The sequence below is a fragment of the Theropithecus gelada genome, chromosome 19 (genome assembly GCF_003255815.1).
Source record: "Theropithecus gelada isolate Dixy chromosome 19, Tgel_1.0, whole genome shotgun sequence".
NCBI classification, from domain to species: Eukaryota; Metazoa; Chordata; class Mammalia; order Primates; family Cercopithecidae; genus Theropithecus; species Theropithecus gelada.
The window spans coordinates 11,172,494-11,191,044 of record NC_037687.1 but is presented as its reverse complement, the minus strand read 5'-3'; the positions used below and the strand labels follow the sequence as shown (position 1 = coordinate 11,191,044).

Here is an 18,551-nt window from a genome sequence, read left to right as displayed (position 1 = left end):
TTTTTTTTGAGACGGAGTCTCGCTCTGTCGCCCAGGCTGGAGTGCAGTGGCCGGATCTCAGCTCACTGCAAGCTCTGCCTCCCGGGTTCCCGCCATTCTCCTGCCTCAGCCTCCCGAGTAGCTGGGACTACAGGCGCCCACAACCGCGCCCGGCTAATTTTTTGTATTTTTAGTAGAGACGAGGTTTCACCGTGGTCTCGATCTCCTGACCTTGTGATCCGCCCGCCTCGGCCTCCCAAAGTGCTGGGATTACAGGCGTGAGCCACCGCGCCCGGCTCCTTTTGTTTTTTGAGATGGAGTCTCACTCTGTTGTCCAGGCTGGCGTACAATGGCGTGATCTCGGCTCACGGCAACCTCTGCCTCCTGGGTTCAAGTGATTCTCCTGCCTCAGCCGCCTGAGTAGCTGAGATTACAGGTGCCCACCATCACGCCCAGCTAATTTTTGTATTTTTAGTAGTGAGGGGGTTTCGCCATGTTGGCCAGGCTGGTCTCGAACTCCTAACCTCTAGAGATCTGCCCACCTCGGCCTCCCAAAGTCTCAGGATTACAGACATGAGTCACCACCCCTGACTGGTTGTTTGTTCTTAAGTCTCTTTTATTCTGTAACAGATCCCCATTGCCTCTTGTTTGAAGCCGTTAGAGGGCAAAAAACATGGGTCATGTGTCCTGAGGTATGCCTCACATTCTTTTGGACTTACCTGTTTTCTTCCTTATACTTTCATGTAGCATGTTTCTCTATCCCCATTATTTCTGTAATATTTAAAGGTTTGATTAGATGTAGGGGCATTTTTTTTCCAGTGACCACTTATTTTTTGAGGTTGGAGACAATTTCTTGCTCTGTCACCCAGGTTGCAATGCCATGGCATGATCACAGCTCACTGCAGCCTTGACCTCCTGGGCTCAAGAGATCTTCCCTCCTAAGCCTCTTGAGTAGGTGAGACTACAGGTGTGCATCAGGATGCGCAACTTAAAAAAATTTTTTTTCGGCCGGGCGCGGTGGCTCACGCCTGTAATCCCAGCACTTTGGGAGGCCGAGGCGGGCGGATCACAAGGTCAGGAGATCGAGACCACGGTGAAACCCCGTCTCTACTAAAAATACAAAAAATGAGCCGGGCGCGGTGGCGGGCGCCTGTAGTCCCAGCTACTCGGGAGGCTGGGGAAGGAGAATGGCATGAACCCAGGAGGCAGAGCTTGCAGTGAGCCAGGATCGCGCCACTGCACTCCAGCTTGGGCGACAGAGCAAGACTCCGTCTCAAAAAAAAAAAAAAAAAAAATTTTTTTTCTGTAGAGATGGGGTCTCACTATGCTGCCCCGGCTGGTCTCAAACTCCTGGTGTCAAGCAATCCTCCTACCTCAACCTCCAAAAGTGCTGGGATTATAGGTGTGCCCAGCCCAGTACCCACTTCTAAAAACTAATATTTTGCAATGCCACTGGTCCTAATTCAAGAGGAAAGAGGTAATTACACAGATTTACAAAGATTATTTTAAAATAATAGTATTGGGTGGGGCAGGGTGCAGTGGCTCATACCTGTAATCCCAGCACTTTGGGAAGCCGAGGCAGGGGGATCACCTGAGGTCAGGAGTTCGAGACCAGTCTGGCCAACATGGTAAAACCCCATCACTACTTTAAAAAAAAAAAAATTAGCTGGGTGTAGTGGCACCTCCTGTAGTCTCAGCTACTCAGGAGGCTGAGGCAGGAGAATCGCTTGAACCCTGGAGGCGGAGGTTGCTTTGAGCGGAGATCGAGCCACTGCACTCCAGCCTGGGCAACAGAGCAAGACTCCGTCACAAAATAAATAAATAAAATCATAGTATGATGCCATAACTAGTACAAAGGAGAAGGAAAGTGAGAGTAATTTACACAGCAATAAACCATGTGTTCAGTGGGTAATGCTTGGGTATGCCCCACTGGGACACATGATGAGGTTGTCCCGTGTCTTTGCCTGTCCTAGCATCACAGTGTAGTGTCACAGTGCTTTGTACTGACAGCAACAAGCACCAACTAATGCAGGGGAGGACACTGGTGAGGCAAAGACAGCAACATAGGTGCTGGGGACATCATTTTCCAAACTTGTGAACAACATTTGCAATTTGCAAACAAAACAAAGCCCAGACTTTCATGGTCCTTGCATTCTTGGAGCCAAAACAATTTGTGTTTATGAACAAAATAGTCAGGTTGTAGGTAGGTGCAGATTATTGCAAACAAGTTTTTCCTTTGTGTTTTTGTTTTTGTTTTGTTGTTGTTGTTTTGTTTTTTGAGATGGAGTCTCGCTTTGTCACCCAGACTGGAGTGCAGTGGCATGTTCTCGGCTCACTGCAAGCTCTGCCTTCCGGGCCATTCTCCTGCCTCAGCCTCCCGGATAGCTGGGACTACAGGCGCCCGCTACCACGCCTGGCTAATTTTTTCTATTTTTTAGCAGAGACGGGGTTTCACTGTGTTAGCCAGGATGGTCTCGATCTCCTGACCTTGTGATCCTCCCATCTCGGCCTCCCAAAGTGCTGGGATTACAGGTGTGAGCCACTGTGCCAGGCCCCTTCTTCCTTTCTTAAAGACAAATCAAGTGCAGTAGTGAGAAGTGGGGAAAAAGTAGAACAAGGAGTTCGATCTGCACCTGTGAACACTCAACTGAGATAAGTCACTACCTTGGTACCAGCCACAAACAGGTTATTCAAAGACACAAATGTCTGGAGAGACATTTGGAGGCTGGAGGGCACAATTCAAGATCCCAACTTCCAAAGTTTCCCTTAGGGGGCGCCACCATCAAAATCCACTATATAAAATTATTCATATTTGTTGAGCGCTTTATAGTAATCTGGTATGCATGATCTTAAACAAAAACAAAAACGAAATCCACAGCCAGGTGCACTGGCTCACGCCCGCAATCTCAAAACTTTGGGAAGCCAAGAGGGAGGATCGCTTGAGCTCAGGTGTTTGAGACCAGCCTGGCAACATAATGAGACCCTGTCTGTACAAAAAAAAAAAAAAAATTAGCTGGGTGTGTGCCCGTAGTTCCAGCAACTCAGGAGGCTGAGGCAGGAGGATCGCTGGAGCCCAAAAGGTTGAGGCTGCGGTGAACTGTGATTACACCACTGTACTCCAGCTTGTGTGACCCTGTTTCAAAGTGAGAGCCTGTTTCAAAAAGAAGACAGCTCACTCCTGCAATCCCAGAACTTTGGGAAGCCGAGGCAGGCAGATCACTTGAGGTCAGGAGTTCAAGACCAACCTGGCCAACATGGTGAAACCCTGTCTCTACAAAAATACAAAAGTTAGCTGGGCGTGGTGGCTCTTGCCTGTAATCCCAGCTACCTGGGAGACTGAGGCAGGAGAATTGGTTGAACCCCGGAGGCAGAGGTTGCAGTGAGCCAAGATCGCACCATTGCACTCCAGCCTGGGAGACAGAGTCAGACTCCATTCAAAAAAAAAAAAAAAAAAAATCACACAGAGAGGTTAAAACACATGCTTTACACAGCAAACTAGTGGACAAGTTTGCATTTGAGTTTGAGACTTTCTGACAATAGCCTTCCCTGAACCAGGAAGTCATATCACCTCTTTCCAAAAACAGAGGTCAGAATAATCTTATCCTAATACATATTCAAAATCACAAAGCTTTATTTTCTTATTTGGCCTTTGAGTACCTGACTTCAAATCCCTGACCTGCCATTCACCGAAGGTGTGACAAATTGTTCTTTGCCTCCCTTTCCTTAACTGTAAAAGCTGGATAAATAACAGTACCTCCCTCACTGGACTGGTGTGGTGAGTTACTGAATAAATCCACACTAGCTGCTTAGTGAACATTACTGTTGCTGTTACATCTAAAAACATTCAGGGCCGGGCGTGGTGGCTCACACCTGTAATCCCAGCACTTTGGGAGGCCCAGGTGGACAGATCACTTGAAGTCAGGAATTTGAGACCAGCCTGGCCAACATGGTGAAAGCTCGTCTCTATTAAAAATACTAAAATTAGCCAGGCATGGTGGCACATGCCTGTAATCCCAGCTACTCGGAAGGCTGAGGCAGGAGAATCACTTGAACCCAGGAGGCTGAGGTTGCAGTGAGCTGAGATTGTGCCATTGCACTCCAGCCTGGGCAACAGAGTAAGACTGTCACAGAAAAAAAAAAAAAAAAAAAAAAAAAATTCAGAGAGTTCTCCGTTTTACAAATGAGGAAAGTGAGGCTCAGAGAGGGACAGGGACTTGCCCAAGGTCACACAGCTAGTCTTGGATTCAAACTTGAGAGTTTGTAACCCTTTCTAATGATCAGGACCTCCCAGAGTTGCCCAAACTTCTGACCCAGACTCTGCAGAGGCCTGCGCAGAGGAAGAGGAAGGACTCATGCCGCAAGCTCCCCAGCTCCTGGACTTCAACGTGGACGAGGTGGCCGAGCAGCTGACCCTCATGGACTTGGTGAGGATCCCGGACTGGGTCGGGATGAGCCACAGTGAGGGGACAGGTTCTGCTAAGCACCAATCCCACACCCCTCCCCTGGCCCAGGAGCTCTTCTCCAAGGTGAGGCCCTACGAGTGCCTGGGCTCCGTGTGGTCGCAGAGGGACCGGCCCGGGGCTGCAGGCGCCTCCCCCACTGTGCGCGCCACCGTGGCCCAGTTCAACACAGTGACCGGCTGTGTGCTGGGTTCCGTGCTCGGAGCGCCGGGCTTGACCGCCCCGCAGAGGGCGCAGCGGCTGGAGAAGTGGATCCGCATCGCCCAGGTGTGTTGGGGGCGCGGGGAGGGGATGCAGGGGCGGGCCCTGGGGCAAGAAGAAACGAGGGCTCGGGAGAGAGACAGGGGCGTGTCTAGGCGAGGGAGGGAAGGGGGTGGAAAGTTGATGCCTAGGGTAAGACTTGGGTTCAGGGAGGAGGGTCTGGGTCCTGCAGAGAGGCTGCGGGCACGACTAGGTCCCAAGGGAGCTGGGAGAAGTAGGGAGCCCGGACCCGAGACGTCAAGATCGGAGGTAGGGGCTGGAGGGGCAGCTAGGGGAGGGGCTGGAGCCCGAGGGAGGAGGGAGGAAGGGACTCCCAGGGCATGAGTGGGAGTCTTAGTAGCTTGTCCGTGAGACAAGACCCAGGTGTCCGATCTGGCGTTACAAGTCACGGGATCAGGCCAGGCGCAGTGACTCACTCCTGTAATCCCAACCCTCTGGGGAGAGGGAGGATCGCTTGAACCCTAGAGTTTGAGACCAGACTAGGCAACATAGTGAGACCAATGTTTCTTAACAAACAAACAAACAAAAAAATTAAAAATTAGACTTACAGGCCTGGCGCAGTGGCTCACGCCTGTAATCCCAGCACTTTGGGAGGCCGAGGCGGGCGGATCACGAGGTCAGGAGATCGAGATTATCCTGGCTAACACGGTGAAACCCCGTCTCTACTAAAAAATACAAAAAAAATTAGCCGGGCGTGGTGGCGGGCTCCTGTGGTCCCAGCTACTCGGGAGGCTGAGACTGAGACTGGCCCGAACCCGGGAGGCGGAGCTTGCAGTGAGCGGAGACTGAACTCCAGCCTGGGCGACAGAGCGAGACCCCGTCTCAAAAAAAAAAAAAAAAAAAAAAAAAAATTAAACTAACAAAAAAAAAAAAAATTCGCCTGGTGTGGTGGTGTGCCTCTGTCATCCCAGCTACTTGGGAGGCTAAGGCAGGATAATCGCTTGAACCTGGGAGGCGGAGGTTGCAGTGAGCCGAGATCGGGCCATTGCATTCCAGCCTGGAGGATAGAGCGAGACTCTGTCTAAAAAATAAAAAATAAAAATAAATGGCCGGGCGCGGTGGCTCACGCCTGTAATCCCAGCACTTTGGGAGGCCGAGACGGGTGGATCACGAGGTCAGGAGATCAAGACCATCCTGGCGAACACGGTGAAACCCCGTCTCTACTAAAAAATGCAAAAAACTAGCCGGGCGAGATGGCGGGCGCCTGTAGTCCCAGCTACTCGGGAGGCTGAGGCAGGAGAATGGCGTGAACCCGGGAGGTGGAGCTTGCAGTGAGCTGAGATCCGGCCACTGCACTCCAGCCTGGGTGGCAGAGCGAGACTCCGTCTCAAAAAAAAAAAAAATAAAAATAAATAAATAAATAAAAAATAAAAAATAATAAATAATAAAAATAAAAATAAAAATAAAATAAAAATTAGCCGTACACGATGGCAAGCTCCTGTAGTCCCAGCTACTGAGGCAGGAGGCTGAGGCATGTGGATCGCTTAAGCCCAGGAGTTCCAGGCTGCCAGTGAGTTATGATGGAGCCACTGCACTCCAGCCTGGGCCATAGACCGTATCTCTAAAAAAAAAAAAAAAAAAAAAAAAGACAAAGAATTTCAGGATGAAAGGTGGATAATGCCTGGGTCTGACCTGCGTCCCTACCGCCTGGCAGCGCTGCCGAGAACTGCGGAACTTCTCCTCCTTGCGCGCCATCCTGTCCGCCCTGCAATCTAACCCCATCTACCGGCTCAAGCGCAGCTGGGGGGCCGTAAGCCGGTGAGCTGGGGCGGGACCTCTTCCCCACCCCATCCCAGGTCTGACCCTTCCAAGCCACTGACCCCTGACCACCCTTTTCCTGTCCTCCCAGGGAACCGCTATCTACTTTCAGGAAACTTTCGCAGATTTTCTCCGATGAGAACAACCACCTCAGCAGTAGAGAGATTCTTTTCCAGGTAGAGATGGATGCAGACCCTGGGGATTTTAGGCCCAGGAAGTTGGGGGAGGGACTTGGGGCCAGGCAGGGAGAATCGCCCTGCTGTGGTCAGAACACTCTGTCCTTCCCTACCGCTCAGCAATGACCTTACCCTTGTCCCTGGCGGATTGCACGTTTTTCTTTCCTTTACTTCCTGCATTGTAGTTCACAGTCAGTGACTGCCCTATTTATTCACTCAGCAAAACACAAGAAAGTACAAAGAAAAGGTTACTTAAGGCCAGAGTCATAGCACAGGGTGGGAACAAAAAAAAAAAAAAATGTTCTGAGGACTTTACCTTGATAAGCAAAACTAAAAAATGTGTGTCAAAAGTCTGGCTTATTTATAAGCAAGATTTAGATTCTCATTGCAATCAGGCAGTGGTTTTTACAGTGAATCTAGAATAGATGCTTGGGGCCGGGCGCGGTGGCTCAAGCCTGTAATCCCAGCACTTTGGGAGGCCGAGGCGGGCGGATCACGAGGTCAGGAGATCGAGACTATCCTGGCTAACACGGTGAAACCCCGTCTCTACGAAAAATACAAGAAAAAATGAGCCGGGCGAGGTGGCGTGCGCCTGTAGTCCCAGCTACTCAGGAGGCTGAGGCAGGAGAATGGCCTGAACCCAGCGGGGCGGAGCTTGCAGTGAGCTAAGATCGCGCCACTGCACTCCAGCCTGGGGCACAGAGCAAGACTCCGTCTCAAAAAAAAAAAAAAAAAAAAAGAATAGATGCTTGGGCCTGGAACATTCTCCACCCATCAAGGTGTGCATGCAACTTGCTCACTCACCTCCTTCTGGTCTCTGATCAAATGTCCCTGCCTCTGAGAGGCCTTCCCAGCCTCCATCATCCCCAAAACCACACATCTGGTTTTTTGTTGTTGTTGTCATTGTTTTTTTTTTTTTGTTTCTTTGTATTGAGATGGAGTCTCACTCCGTCACCCAGACTGGAATGCAGTGGCATGATCTTGGCTCACTGCAACCTCCACCTCTCAGGATCAAGCAATTCTCTCTGCTTCAGCCTCCCAAGTAGCTAAGATTACAGGCACCCGCCACCACGCCTGGCTAATTTTTGTATTTGGTAGAGAGGGGGTTTTGTCATGTTGGCCAGGGTGGTCTTGAATTCCTGACCTGAGGTGATCCACCTGCCCTGGCTTCCCAAAGTGCTGGCATTACAGGTGTGAGCCATCACTCTCAGCCAAACTTTGCCTTTTTTGTTCACTGTTGCCTGCCCGGCACCTAGAACAACACATGAGCTGGGCTCTGTGGCTCACGCCTATAATCCCAGCACTTGGGAGGCCGAGGTGAGAGGATCACTTGAGCCCAGGAGTTCGAGACCAACCTGGGCAACATGGCAAAACCCCATCTCTGCAAACAAGTACAAAAATTAGCTGGGCGTTGGTGGTGCACACCTGTAGTCCCAGCTACTCAGGAGGCTGAGGTGGGAGGATCGCTTGAACTTGGGCTGTCGAGGCTTCAGTGAGCCAAGATCATGCCACTACACTCCAGCCTGAGTGACAAAGTGAGGCTCCATCTCAAAATAAAATAAAATAAAAAGTAAATAAACAACAGCAAATTCAGGATACCCAGGAGATCCTTGGCAGGCCTGTGCCATCCAGCTGCAGACAAGGATTCTCTCCTTGTTAAGGCCAACCCTGGGGGCCACCACCCCTACAAGCCCCACCTCTTATGGGGGAGCCCTCTCCCTGCTGTTTGTCACCTCTCTACCCCCAGCCAAGGTGGTCTGGCTTCTAGAATGGGCCTTCACCACTGGCTTCTTCTTTTTTTTTTTTTGAGATGTTTTGGTCTTGTTGCCCAAGTTGGAGTGCAATGGTGCGATCTCGGCTCACTGCAACCTCCGCCTCCCGGGTTCAAACGATTCTCCTGCCTCAGCCTCCCAAGTAGCTGGAATTACAGAAACAAGCTACCATGCCCAGCTAGTTTTTAGTAGAAACAGGGTTTCACTCTGTTAGCCAGGCTGGTCTCAAACTCCTTACCTCATGTGATCCGCCAGCCTCAGCCTTCAAAAGTGCTGGGATTACAGGCGTGAGCCACCATGTCCGGCCTTTGAAAAATAGTTTTTTTTTTGAGAGGGAGTCTTGCTCTGTCGCCCAGGCTGGAGTGCAGTGGTGCGATCTCGGCTCACTGCAGCCTCTGCTTCCCAGGATCAAGCTATCCTTCTGCCTCAGCCTCCCAAGTAGCTGGGACTACAGGCGTGAGCCACCAAACCTGGCTAATTTTTGTATTTTTAGTAGAGACAGGGTTTCACCATATTGGCCAGGGTGGTCTCAAACTCCTGACCTTACATGATTTGCTTGCCTTGGCCTCCCACAGTGCTGGGATTATAGGCCTGAGCCATCACGCCTGGCCTACCACTGGCTTTTGATTACTCAAAGCACGAAGGGTACATATAATGGGTCTGCAGGCATCCTCCCTGAGGAATTGTCCCAGGAGACCCCAGGCCTGCTCAGTTTTTCTCTTCCCCCAGGAGGAGGCCACTGAGGGATCCCAAAAAGAGGACAACACCCCAGGCAGCCTGCCCTCGGTGAGTGATTACAGTTTGGGATGGGGACAAGTGGGATCTTCAGGGTGGAGCGTGGAGGTTGATGGGATCAGTTATGGCCCTGAGTGACTGGAGCTTTGGGGGCCGCAGAAACCACCCCCAGGCCCTGTCCCCTACCTTGGCACCTTCCTCACGGACCTGGTTATGCTGGACACAGCCCTGCCGGATATGTTGGAGGTCTGATCCCTGACCCTTGACCCCGACCCCAGCTCCACTTGCCCCGATATCCACCCTTGAATCCTACCTGTACTCCTGACACTGCCCCACAGTGGGGCTCCTGACATCCCAGCCCCTGACCTTGACCCTTGACCCTGGGTGCTGCAGTTCAGACATACTTTGCCCCCAGGGGGATCTCATTAACTTTGAGAAGAGGAGGAAGGTGAGTGGAGGCTACAGGGGGTGTGGGGGTGGTGCCTGAAGGTGGGGTGGGGGTGGGCCAGGGGTAGAGTCTCAGAGGCTCATCCCCCAGGAGTGGGAGATCCTGGCCCGCATCCAGCAGCTGCAGAGGCGCTGTCAGAGCTACACCCTGAGCCCCCACCCGCCCATCCTGGCTGCCCTGCATGCCCAGCGCCAGCTCAGTGAGGAGCAGAGGTGACCACCCTGTAGCCTGTCCTGGCCCCACCCCAGCCGATCCTGGTCATGAACTGGATTCCACCCATTCCGTACACACCTCCAGCTCCTCCCAAGACCCCCTCTTGAGCCCTGACCCCCCTACAACCTGTGACCTTGCAGTATCTCCAGCCGAATCAAATAGACTGGGCCTGGTGGTTCACACGTGTAATCCTAGCACTTGGGAGGCCAAGGTGGGTGGATCGCTTGAGCCCAGGAGTTTGAGACCAGCCTGGGCAACATGGTGAAACCCCATCTCTACAAAAAAATACAAAAATTAGCTGAACGTGATGTTGAGTGCCATTGGTCCCAGCTACTTGGGAGGCTGAGGTGGGAGGATCACTGGAGCCTGGGAGGCGGAGGTTGGAGTAAGCCAGAATCACACCACTGCAGCTCCAGTCTAGGTAACAGAGTAAGACCCTGTCTCAAAAAAAAAAGAAAAAGAAAAAGTCACAATTGATCTCTCATCTCAATTTTGACCCCATCTGATTTTCTGACCTCAACTTTAGCATATTCAGCTGGTCATTCAACTCAACTGTCCCAAGTGTTGACTTCCCCATGTTTGGTCCTATCTGACCCATGACCCCTCATCTGAATCTGACTCTGACCCCAACCCTTGATCCTCAGTTCTGAGTAACTGTCTCCAACTTTCATGTTTATTTGTCCAACTTGACTGTCACAACTGTGTACTTTCTTTCTATATAACTGTGACCCTAACCATTGACCCCAGTGGTGACCAGACCCCAGTCTGACCCTGACTTTATTTTTTTATTTTATTTATTTATTTTTGTAACAGACTCTCACTCTGTTGCCCAGGCTGGAGTGCAGTGGCACGATCTCGGCTCACTGCAGCCTCCGCCTCCCAGGTTCAAGCAATTATCCTGCCTCATCCTCCCGAGTAGCCGCAATTATAGGCGCAATCGACCACACCCGGCTAATTTTTTGCATTTTGAGTACGGATGGGATTTCACTATATTGGCCAGGCTGGTTTCGAACTCCTGACCCAAAGCAATCCTCTCGCCTCGGCCTCCCAAAGTGGTAGGATTACAGGCGTGAGCCACCACGCCCGGTCCTGACCCTGACTTTAATCCTGACCCAATTTGATTCCTTAGTGCCACCCTGTGAATCTCTTTGTGACCTCTTGACCAGCCATCCTGTCCCATCTCTGATAAAACCTTGATGCTTAATGACCCTCATTTACCACCCTGACCCTGACATGTGGGATGCCACCTCTGGCTGCTCCCTCTTACACCCCAAACCCACCTCCCAACTGATTCTAACTCTTATCTCTCCATCCCCTGTATTTCCTGCCCCCACCACCTCATCCACATGTTGACCCCCTCAGCTACCGGCTCTCCCGGGTCATTGAGCCACCAGCTGCCTCTTGCCCCAGCTCCCCACGAATCCAACGGCGGATCAGCCTCACCAAGCGTCTCAGTGCGTGAGTTTCAGGGTGTGTGTGTGGGGAGTGATGTGGGCAGATATCAGCAGGGGCTGCTCCTGCCTTAGCTTCATCCCCTGTCCCCCTCCTTAGGAAGCTTTCCCGAGAGAAAAGCTCATTCCCTAGTTGGAGTCCCGGGAACCCCTCATCCCCCACCTCCGGGTAAGCATTCTGCTTGGTGACGGGACCAGGGACCGTGGGATCAGGAGTCAGCACAGCCACCCCACCTCGGCCTCTGCATCTCCCCCAGTGTGTCCCCAGGGTCTCCCCCCTCAAGTCCCAGAAGCAGAGATGCTCCTGCTGGCAGTCCCCCGGCCTCTCCAGGGCCCCAGGGCCCCAGCACCAAGGTACCAAGACAGCTTGTGTGTGCATACGGGCCTGTGGGCACCCAGGCTCTGTGTGTGTGTGTGTGTGTGTGTGCGTGTGTGTGCATGCACATGTGTACACACAGGATTGTGGGGCCAGGAGTGTACACAGGAGACACACTGAGCACCTGGGTTATCCATCCAGGGCACTGCGTGCATCTGCATGGCCCTGTCTGGGTGATCACTCATCAATCTGACTCGTACTCAGATCTGGACCTGTGTAACTGCTTACCCATGGGGCATCTAGGGTGCAATCACATCACGCCCCCTTTTTATTTGAAACAGGGCCTTCTAGCTCTGTCACCCAAGCTGAAGTGCAGTGGTGCAATCTCAGCTCACCGCAACTTCCACCCCTCCCCCAGGCTCAAGCGATCCTTCCACCTCAGTCTCCCAAGTAGCTAGGACCACAGGTGTGCACCACCATGCCCTGCTATTTTTTGTCTTTAGTAGAGATGAGGTCTCGCCATGTTGCCTAGGGGGATTTCGAACTCCTGAGCTCAAACAATCCACTCGCCTTGGCCTTCCAAAGTGTTGGGATTACAGGCGTGAGCCACCGCACCCAGCCTACACTTTTTTGAGGACATGTATGTCCCTAAGAATCTGCATACCATGCCAGACATGGTGGCTATTGCCTGTGATCCCGGCACTTTGGGAGGCCAAGGTGGGAGGACTGCTTGAGGCCAGGAGTTCAAGACCAGCCTGGGCAGCATGGTGAGACCCTGTCTCTATTAAAAGTCAAAAAAATTAGCTGGGTGTAGTCCCAGGCTACACCTGGGAGGTGTAGGCTCAGCAGGCTGAGGTGGAAGGATCGCTTGAGCCCAGAAGTTTGAGGCTGCAGTGAGCTACGATCATGCCACAGCACTCTAACCTGCATGACAGAGAGAGATACTGTTTATAAAGAAAAAGAGGCTGGGTGCAGTGGCTCAAGCCTGTAATCCAAGCACTTTGGGAGGCCGAGGTGTGCGGATTACGAGGTCAAGAGATTGAGACCATCCTGGCCAACATGGTGAAACCCCGTCTCTACTAAAAATAAAAACATTAGCTGGGCATAGTGGCACAAGCCTGTAATCCCAGCTACTTGGGAGGGTGAGGCATGAGAATTGCTTGAACCCGGGAGGCAGAGGCTGCAGTGAGCAGAAATGGCACCACTGCACTCCAGCCTGGGCAACAGAGCAAGACGCCATCTCAAAAAAAGAAAAAGAAAAGAATCTGCATACCAGAAGAGGAAATGTGGGCCTGAGTATTCACGAGATCATGTGTGGGGTTGTTCATTGGCACAGGCTATGAGTGTCCAACCACTGTCAGCATATGTGTGTACACAGGATTTCTTGTGTATGAGCACGGGTTGTGTGTATATGAACACCATTCACGTCTGTTTCTGTAATAGGGAACCAAAGTCTGTATATGGTAGGGTGGTGTATATGAAGGCTTGTGAATGTACCCTAGTTGCATGTCCCAGGCTCTGCATGTGTAGGGGGAAGCAGTATGTTTTCTTGAGATTTTATTTTATTTTATTATTTATTTTATTTATTTATTTATTTATTTTTGAGATGGAGTCTCGCTCTGTCACCCAGGCTGGAGTGCAGTGGTGTGATCTTGGCCCACTACAACCTCTGCCTCCCAAGTTCAAGTGATTCTCCTGCCTCAGCCTCCCGAGTAGCTGGGATTACAGGCATGCGCCACCAAGCCCCACTAATTTTTGTATTTTTATTAGAGACGGAGTTTCACCATGTTGGCCAGGCTGGTCTTGAACTCCTGACCTCAGGTGATCCGCCCGCCTCGACCTCCCAAGGTGCTGGCGGATTACAGGCGTGAGCCACTGCACCCAGCCAATGTTTTCTTGAGATTTTCAATGTGGGGTTATTGAATACACCAGTGGTGGCTGAGAAGTTCATGCTTTCCTAGCCCTCAGCATCTGCAGATGAGCCAAGTTGTAGCCTCCATCCCTTACTGCCTGCAGCTGCCCCTGAGCCCGGACCTGCCCAGACCCGGCCCTTTGCCTCTGGGCAGCCCTCGAATCCCCCTCCCGGCGCAGCAGAGCTCGGAGGCCCGCGTCATCCGCATCAGCATCGACAATGACCACGGGAACCTGTATCGAAGCATCTTGGTGAGGGGCTGGGCTGGGGGTCTGCTAGGGGCTGCCCTGCCCTTGGGGCCGGGGCCCTCGCCTCACCTCCCGCCCCTCTCTTCCAGCTGACCAGTCAGGACAAAGCCCCCAGCGTGGTCCAGCGAGCCTTGCAGAAGCACAATGTACCCCAGCCCTGGGCCCGTGATTATCAGCTCTTTCAAGTCCTTCCTGGGGACAGGGGTGAGCAGGGATGGCTTGGAGCTCAGGATGGGGGGCAGCAGGGAGGGGAGCAGACTGACCAGGCTCAAGGATGGAGCCCAAGGTTACCTGGGTTCACAGGGCTGTGAGGTGGTTCAGGCAGAGAGTAGGGGTAAGATAATCAGAGTGGGGGTAAGAGGACATAAAACATCTGTACCCCAATGATGTAAGGTCATGAGGTTGTCTAGGCTCAGTGTGAGAGAGAGGCACCAAAGGTCATCTTCCTAGAATTTAAAAGACAGTAAGATTGTCCAGGGTCCGGCCAGGTGCGGTGGCTCATGTCTGTAATCCCAGCACTTTGGAAGGTCAAGCTGGGCGGATCACTTGAGGTCTGGAGTTTGAGACCAGCCTGACGAACGTGGTGAAACCCCGTCTCCAAGAAACATACAAAAATTAGTCGGGTGTAGTGGCACACTCCTGTAATCCTAGCTACTCGGGAGGTTGAGGCAGGAGAATAATTGCTTGAACCTGCAAGGCGGAGGTTGCAGTGAGCCGAGATCATAGCACTGCACTTCAGCCTGGGCAACAGAATGAGACTCTGTCCCCCCGCAAAAAAAAGAGCTGGGTGTGGTGGCTCAGGCCTGTAATCCCAGCACTTTGGGAGGCCAAGGCAGGTGGATCACGAGGTCAGGAGTTTGAGACCAGCCTGGCCAACATGGTGAAACCCTGTCTCTACTAAAAACAAAACAAAAAAATAGCTGGGCGTGGTTCAGGCGCCTGTAATCCCAGCTACTCGGGAGGCTGAGGCAAGAGAATCACTTGAACCTGGGAGGCGGAGGTTGCAGTGAGCCAAGATCGCGCCATTGCACTCCATCCTGGGTAACAGAGTGAGACTCGGTCTCAAAAAAAAAAACAAACAAAAAAAAGATTGTCCACGGACAAGTGACAGAAGCGAGTGTAGATGGTTGTCTGGCCTTAAATTTGTAGGATGGGCTGGGCATGGTGGCTTACAACTGTAATCCCAACACTTTGGGAGGCCAAGGTGGGTGGATTGTCTGAGCTCAGGAGTTTGAGACCAGCCTGGGCAACATGACGAGACTCCATCTATAAAAAAGTACAGAAATTGGCTGGGCGTGGTGGCTCATGCCTATAATCCCAACACTTTGGGAGGCCAAAGCGGATGGATCACTTGCGGTCAGGAGTTCGAGACCAGCCTGGCCAACATAGTGAAGCCCTGTCTTTACTAAAAATACGAAAAAAAATTAGCTGGGCTTGGTGGCAAGTGCCTGTAGTCCCAGCTACTTGGGAGGCTGAGGCGGAAGGATCGGTTGAACCCAGGAGGTGGAGGTTGCAGTGAGCAAAGATCGTACCACTGCACTCCAGCCTGGTGACAGAGCAAGATTCTGTCTCAAAAAAAAGAAAAAAAAAAGAAAAAAAAATATATATATATATATACACACACACACATACATAAATTAGCTGAGCATGGTGGCATGTGCCTGTAGTCCCAACTACTGAGGAGGCTGAGGTGGGAAGATCACTGGACCCTAGGAGGTGGAGGCTGCAGTGAACTGAGATCACACCAGTCTGGGCGACAGAGCAAGACCCTGTCTCGATTTAAAAAAAAAAAAAAAAAGGCCAGGCGCGGTGGCTCATGCCTGTAATCTCAACACTTTGGGAGGTCAAGGCGGGCAGATCACAAGGTCAAGAGATCGAGACCAGCTTTGCAACATGGTGAAACCCTGTCTCTACTAAAAATACAAAAATTAGCTGGATGTGGTGGCACACGCCTAGTCGGGTGGCTGAGGCACGAGAATTGCTTGAACCCGGGAGGCGGAGGCTGGAGTGAGCCGAGATTGCGCCACTGCACTCCAGCCTGGCGAGAGAGCAAGACTCTGTCTCAAAAAAAAAAAAAAAAAAAAAAAAAAATGGTTGTCTAGGGTCAAGTGAGAGAAGGGAGTGTAGAAGTTTGCCTGATCTTAAGTTTGTAGCATCATGGTGAGGTTGTTCAGGCTCAACCTGTAGGGATGGGAGACTAAAGGGCATCTGGCCTTGGATTTGTGAGGAAGTAGGTTTGTTCACCCCCGGAACCCTGAAGTGATCTGAACTTGGGATGGGAGAGAGCCAAATGGATAGCAGGGAAGCATGAGGTTGTCCTGTCTGACAGGGAGAAGCAAGGGATTGAGGGTATTCACGCTGAAGTACATGGCATGAGGTTGGCTGGATATTAGGACAGATGCTTCAGGTTGTTCAGGTGCTGAGTGTGAGGCCACAAGCACGTGCAGGCTGGAAGCGGGAAGTTGTTCAAGGTGACAGCAGCATGAGATGGGCTGGAAGTGGTTGTGGGGGAGGGGTGGGATGAGCAGGAAGTTGTCTGGGGGGCTGGTCTAGGGTGGTCTAAGTTCGCCCAAACTTTTACTGCAGGTTGCCTTTTTTTTTTTTTTTTTTTTTGAGATGGAGTTTTGCGCTGTTGCCCAGGCTGGAATGCAATGGCAGCATCTCGGCTCACCGCAACCTCCACCTCCCGGGTTCAAGTGATTCTCCTGCCTCAGCCTTCTGAGTAGCTGGGATGACAGGCATGTGCCACCACACCCAGATCATTTTTTTGGTGTTTTTAGTAGAGACGGGGTTTCACCATGTTGGCCAGACTGGTCTCGAATTCCACCCACCTAGGCCTCCCAAAGTGCTGGGACTACAGGCGTGAGGCACCGCGCCCCGCCAGTGTGCCCAAACTTTTACTGCAGGTTGCCTTGTCTGTGATGAGGGGGAGAATGTTAGGAGGTTGCCCAGGCTTTTGATAAGGGAAGGCTTGAGGTGGTGCAGGTTTTCAAGTGAGAAGTTGTCCAGATTCCCAGTGAGAGCAGAATGAGCTTGCTTGGCAGTAGCTGCAGAGGGACCCACGGCTGTTCAGGTTCGAGGTTGAGTGGTAATAGGTTCCTGGGTACTCTGTGAGGGTGACACAAGGTTGTGAGGGTCTATTACCACCGTCTCCACTCCTGACCAGAGCTCCTGATTCCTGACAATGCCAACGTCTTCTATGCCATGAGTCCAGCCGCCCCCGGAGACTTCATGCTACGGCGGAAAGAGGGGACCCGGCACACTCTGTCTGTCTCCCCGACCTGAGGCAGCTGTGTCCTCCCTGCAAGACACAAGTCCCACAGGCAAGCTTGTGACTCCTCTCCTGGAAAGCCGCCATCCCCCAATAGAAGCTACTATACTCTGTATCCCGGGACCACCCCCCAACTGTAGCCCATTGGACCCCATCTCTTTTCATGACCCTGTTGGTACTAGATCCATATTCCAAAGACATCAGCCCATGGGTGGCTGGTGGACAGCTCAATCTCATAAATATAGAAAGGGGTGGGGCATGGGTACGTCAGATCCCTCCCCAGAGAAATGTTACAAATGTTGGAGATGCATCAGAAGTGACAGATGCAGATGAAAATAGTGACCAGAGTTATGAAACAGGTGTCAGTCTTGTTTATTTTGCGCCTGTGTGCCACGTTCACCCTTTATCAAGATAAAGGAAAACAACCACACACACACACACACACACACACACACACACACACACAAACACAGAGAGAGAAAAACCTAAGAGCCAAGACCAGCCTGGGCAACATAACAAGATCCTGTCTCTACAAAAAATACAAAAATTTGGCTGGGTGCGGTGACTCACGCCTGTAATCCCAGCGCTTTGGGAGGCCAAGGCAGGCGGATCACCTGAGGTCAGGAGTTCGAGACCAGCCTGGCCAACATGGCAAAACCCTGTCTTCTACTAAAAGTACAAAAAAATTAGCCAGGGATGGTGTCATGTGCCTGTAACCCCAGCTACTGTGGAGGCTGAGGCAAGAGAATTGCTTGAACCCGGAAAGTGGAGACTGCAGTGAGCAGAGATAGTGCCACTGCACTCCAGCCTGGGTGACAGAGCAAGACCCTATCTCAAAAATAAACAAACAAACAAGCAAAAAATGTGCTGAGCGTGGTGGTATGAGACTGTAATCCCACCTACTTGGGAGGCTGAGGTGGGAGAATCACCAGAGCCCCGGGAGGTTGAAGCTGCAGTGAGCAGTGACTGGGCTGCTGCACTCCAGCCTGGAGGACAGAGGGAGACCCTGTCTCAAAAACAAAAACTAGGCCGGGCGCGGTGGCTCACGCCTGTAATCCCAGCACTTTGGGATGCCGAGGCGGGCGGATCACGAGGTCAGGAGGTCGAGACCATCCTGGCTAACATGGTGAAACCCCGTCTCTACTAAAAATGCAAAAAATTAGCCGGGCGAGGCGGCGGGCGCCTGTAGTCCCAGCTACTCGGGAGGCTGAGGCAGGAGAATGGCGTGAACCCGGGAGGCGGAGCTTGCAGTGAGCCGAGATCGCGCCACTGCACTCCAGCCTGGGCGACTAAGCGAGACTCTGTCTCAAAAAAAAAAAAAAAAAAACAACTAAGAGCCCTAAGAAAGGTGTTGGGTGGGGTATGACACTGAACCCAGATGCCAGAGAGGACCCTGTCTGGCTGGACACAGTGGCTCAGGAGGGTAATCCCAGTACTTTGGGAGGTGGAGGTAAGAGGATCACTTAAGTTCAGGAGTTCGAGACCAGCCTGGGCAATACAGTGAGATCACGTCTCAATAAATAAATAAATAAAGGATCTTATCACACAAAG

The 18,551-nt window shown here is 51.9% G+C and overlaps 1 protein-coding gene across 1 annotated transcript in view; it reads left to right on the top strand.

Annotated features, from left to right (window-relative positions):
* The window catches only part of RGL3 (ral guanine nucleotide dissociation stimulator like 3), a 28,691-nt gene extending 11,331 nt beyond the window's left edge, over positions 1 to 17,360 (top strand). The window contains exons 3-16 of the mRNA XM_025367898.1: positions 4,261 to 4,403; positions 4,491 to 4,706; positions 6,355 to 6,458; positions 6,550 to 6,634; positions 9,136 to 9,192; positions 9,301 to 9,387; positions 9,557 to 9,589; positions 9,680 to 9,801; positions 11,165 to 11,260; positions 11,354 to 11,422; positions 11,511 to 11,607; positions 13,586 to 13,732; positions 13,819 to 13,933; positions 16,896 to 17,360. Of these exons, the coding sequence (XP_025223683.1) occupies positions 4,261 to 4,403; positions 4,491 to 4,706; positions 6,355 to 6,458; positions 6,550 to 6,634; positions 9,136 to 9,192; positions 9,301 to 9,387; positions 9,557 to 9,589; positions 9,680 to 9,801; positions 11,165 to 11,260; positions 11,354 to 11,422; positions 11,511 to 11,607; positions 13,586 to 13,732; positions 13,819 to 13,933; positions 16,896 to 17,014 (1,490 nt within the window). The 3' untranslated portion in view covers positions 17,015 to 17,360. The remainder of the gene's footprint in view (positions 1 to 4,260; positions 4,404 to 4,490; positions 4,707 to 6,354; positions 6,459 to 6,549; positions 6,635 to 9,135; positions 9,193 to 9,300; positions 9,388 to 9,556; positions 9,590 to 9,679; positions 9,802 to 11,164; positions 11,261 to 11,353; positions 11,423 to 11,510; positions 11,608 to 13,585; positions 13,733 to 13,818; positions 13,934 to 16,895) is intronic.
* The last annotated feature ends 1,191 nt before the right edge of the window (positions 17,361 to 18,551 follow it).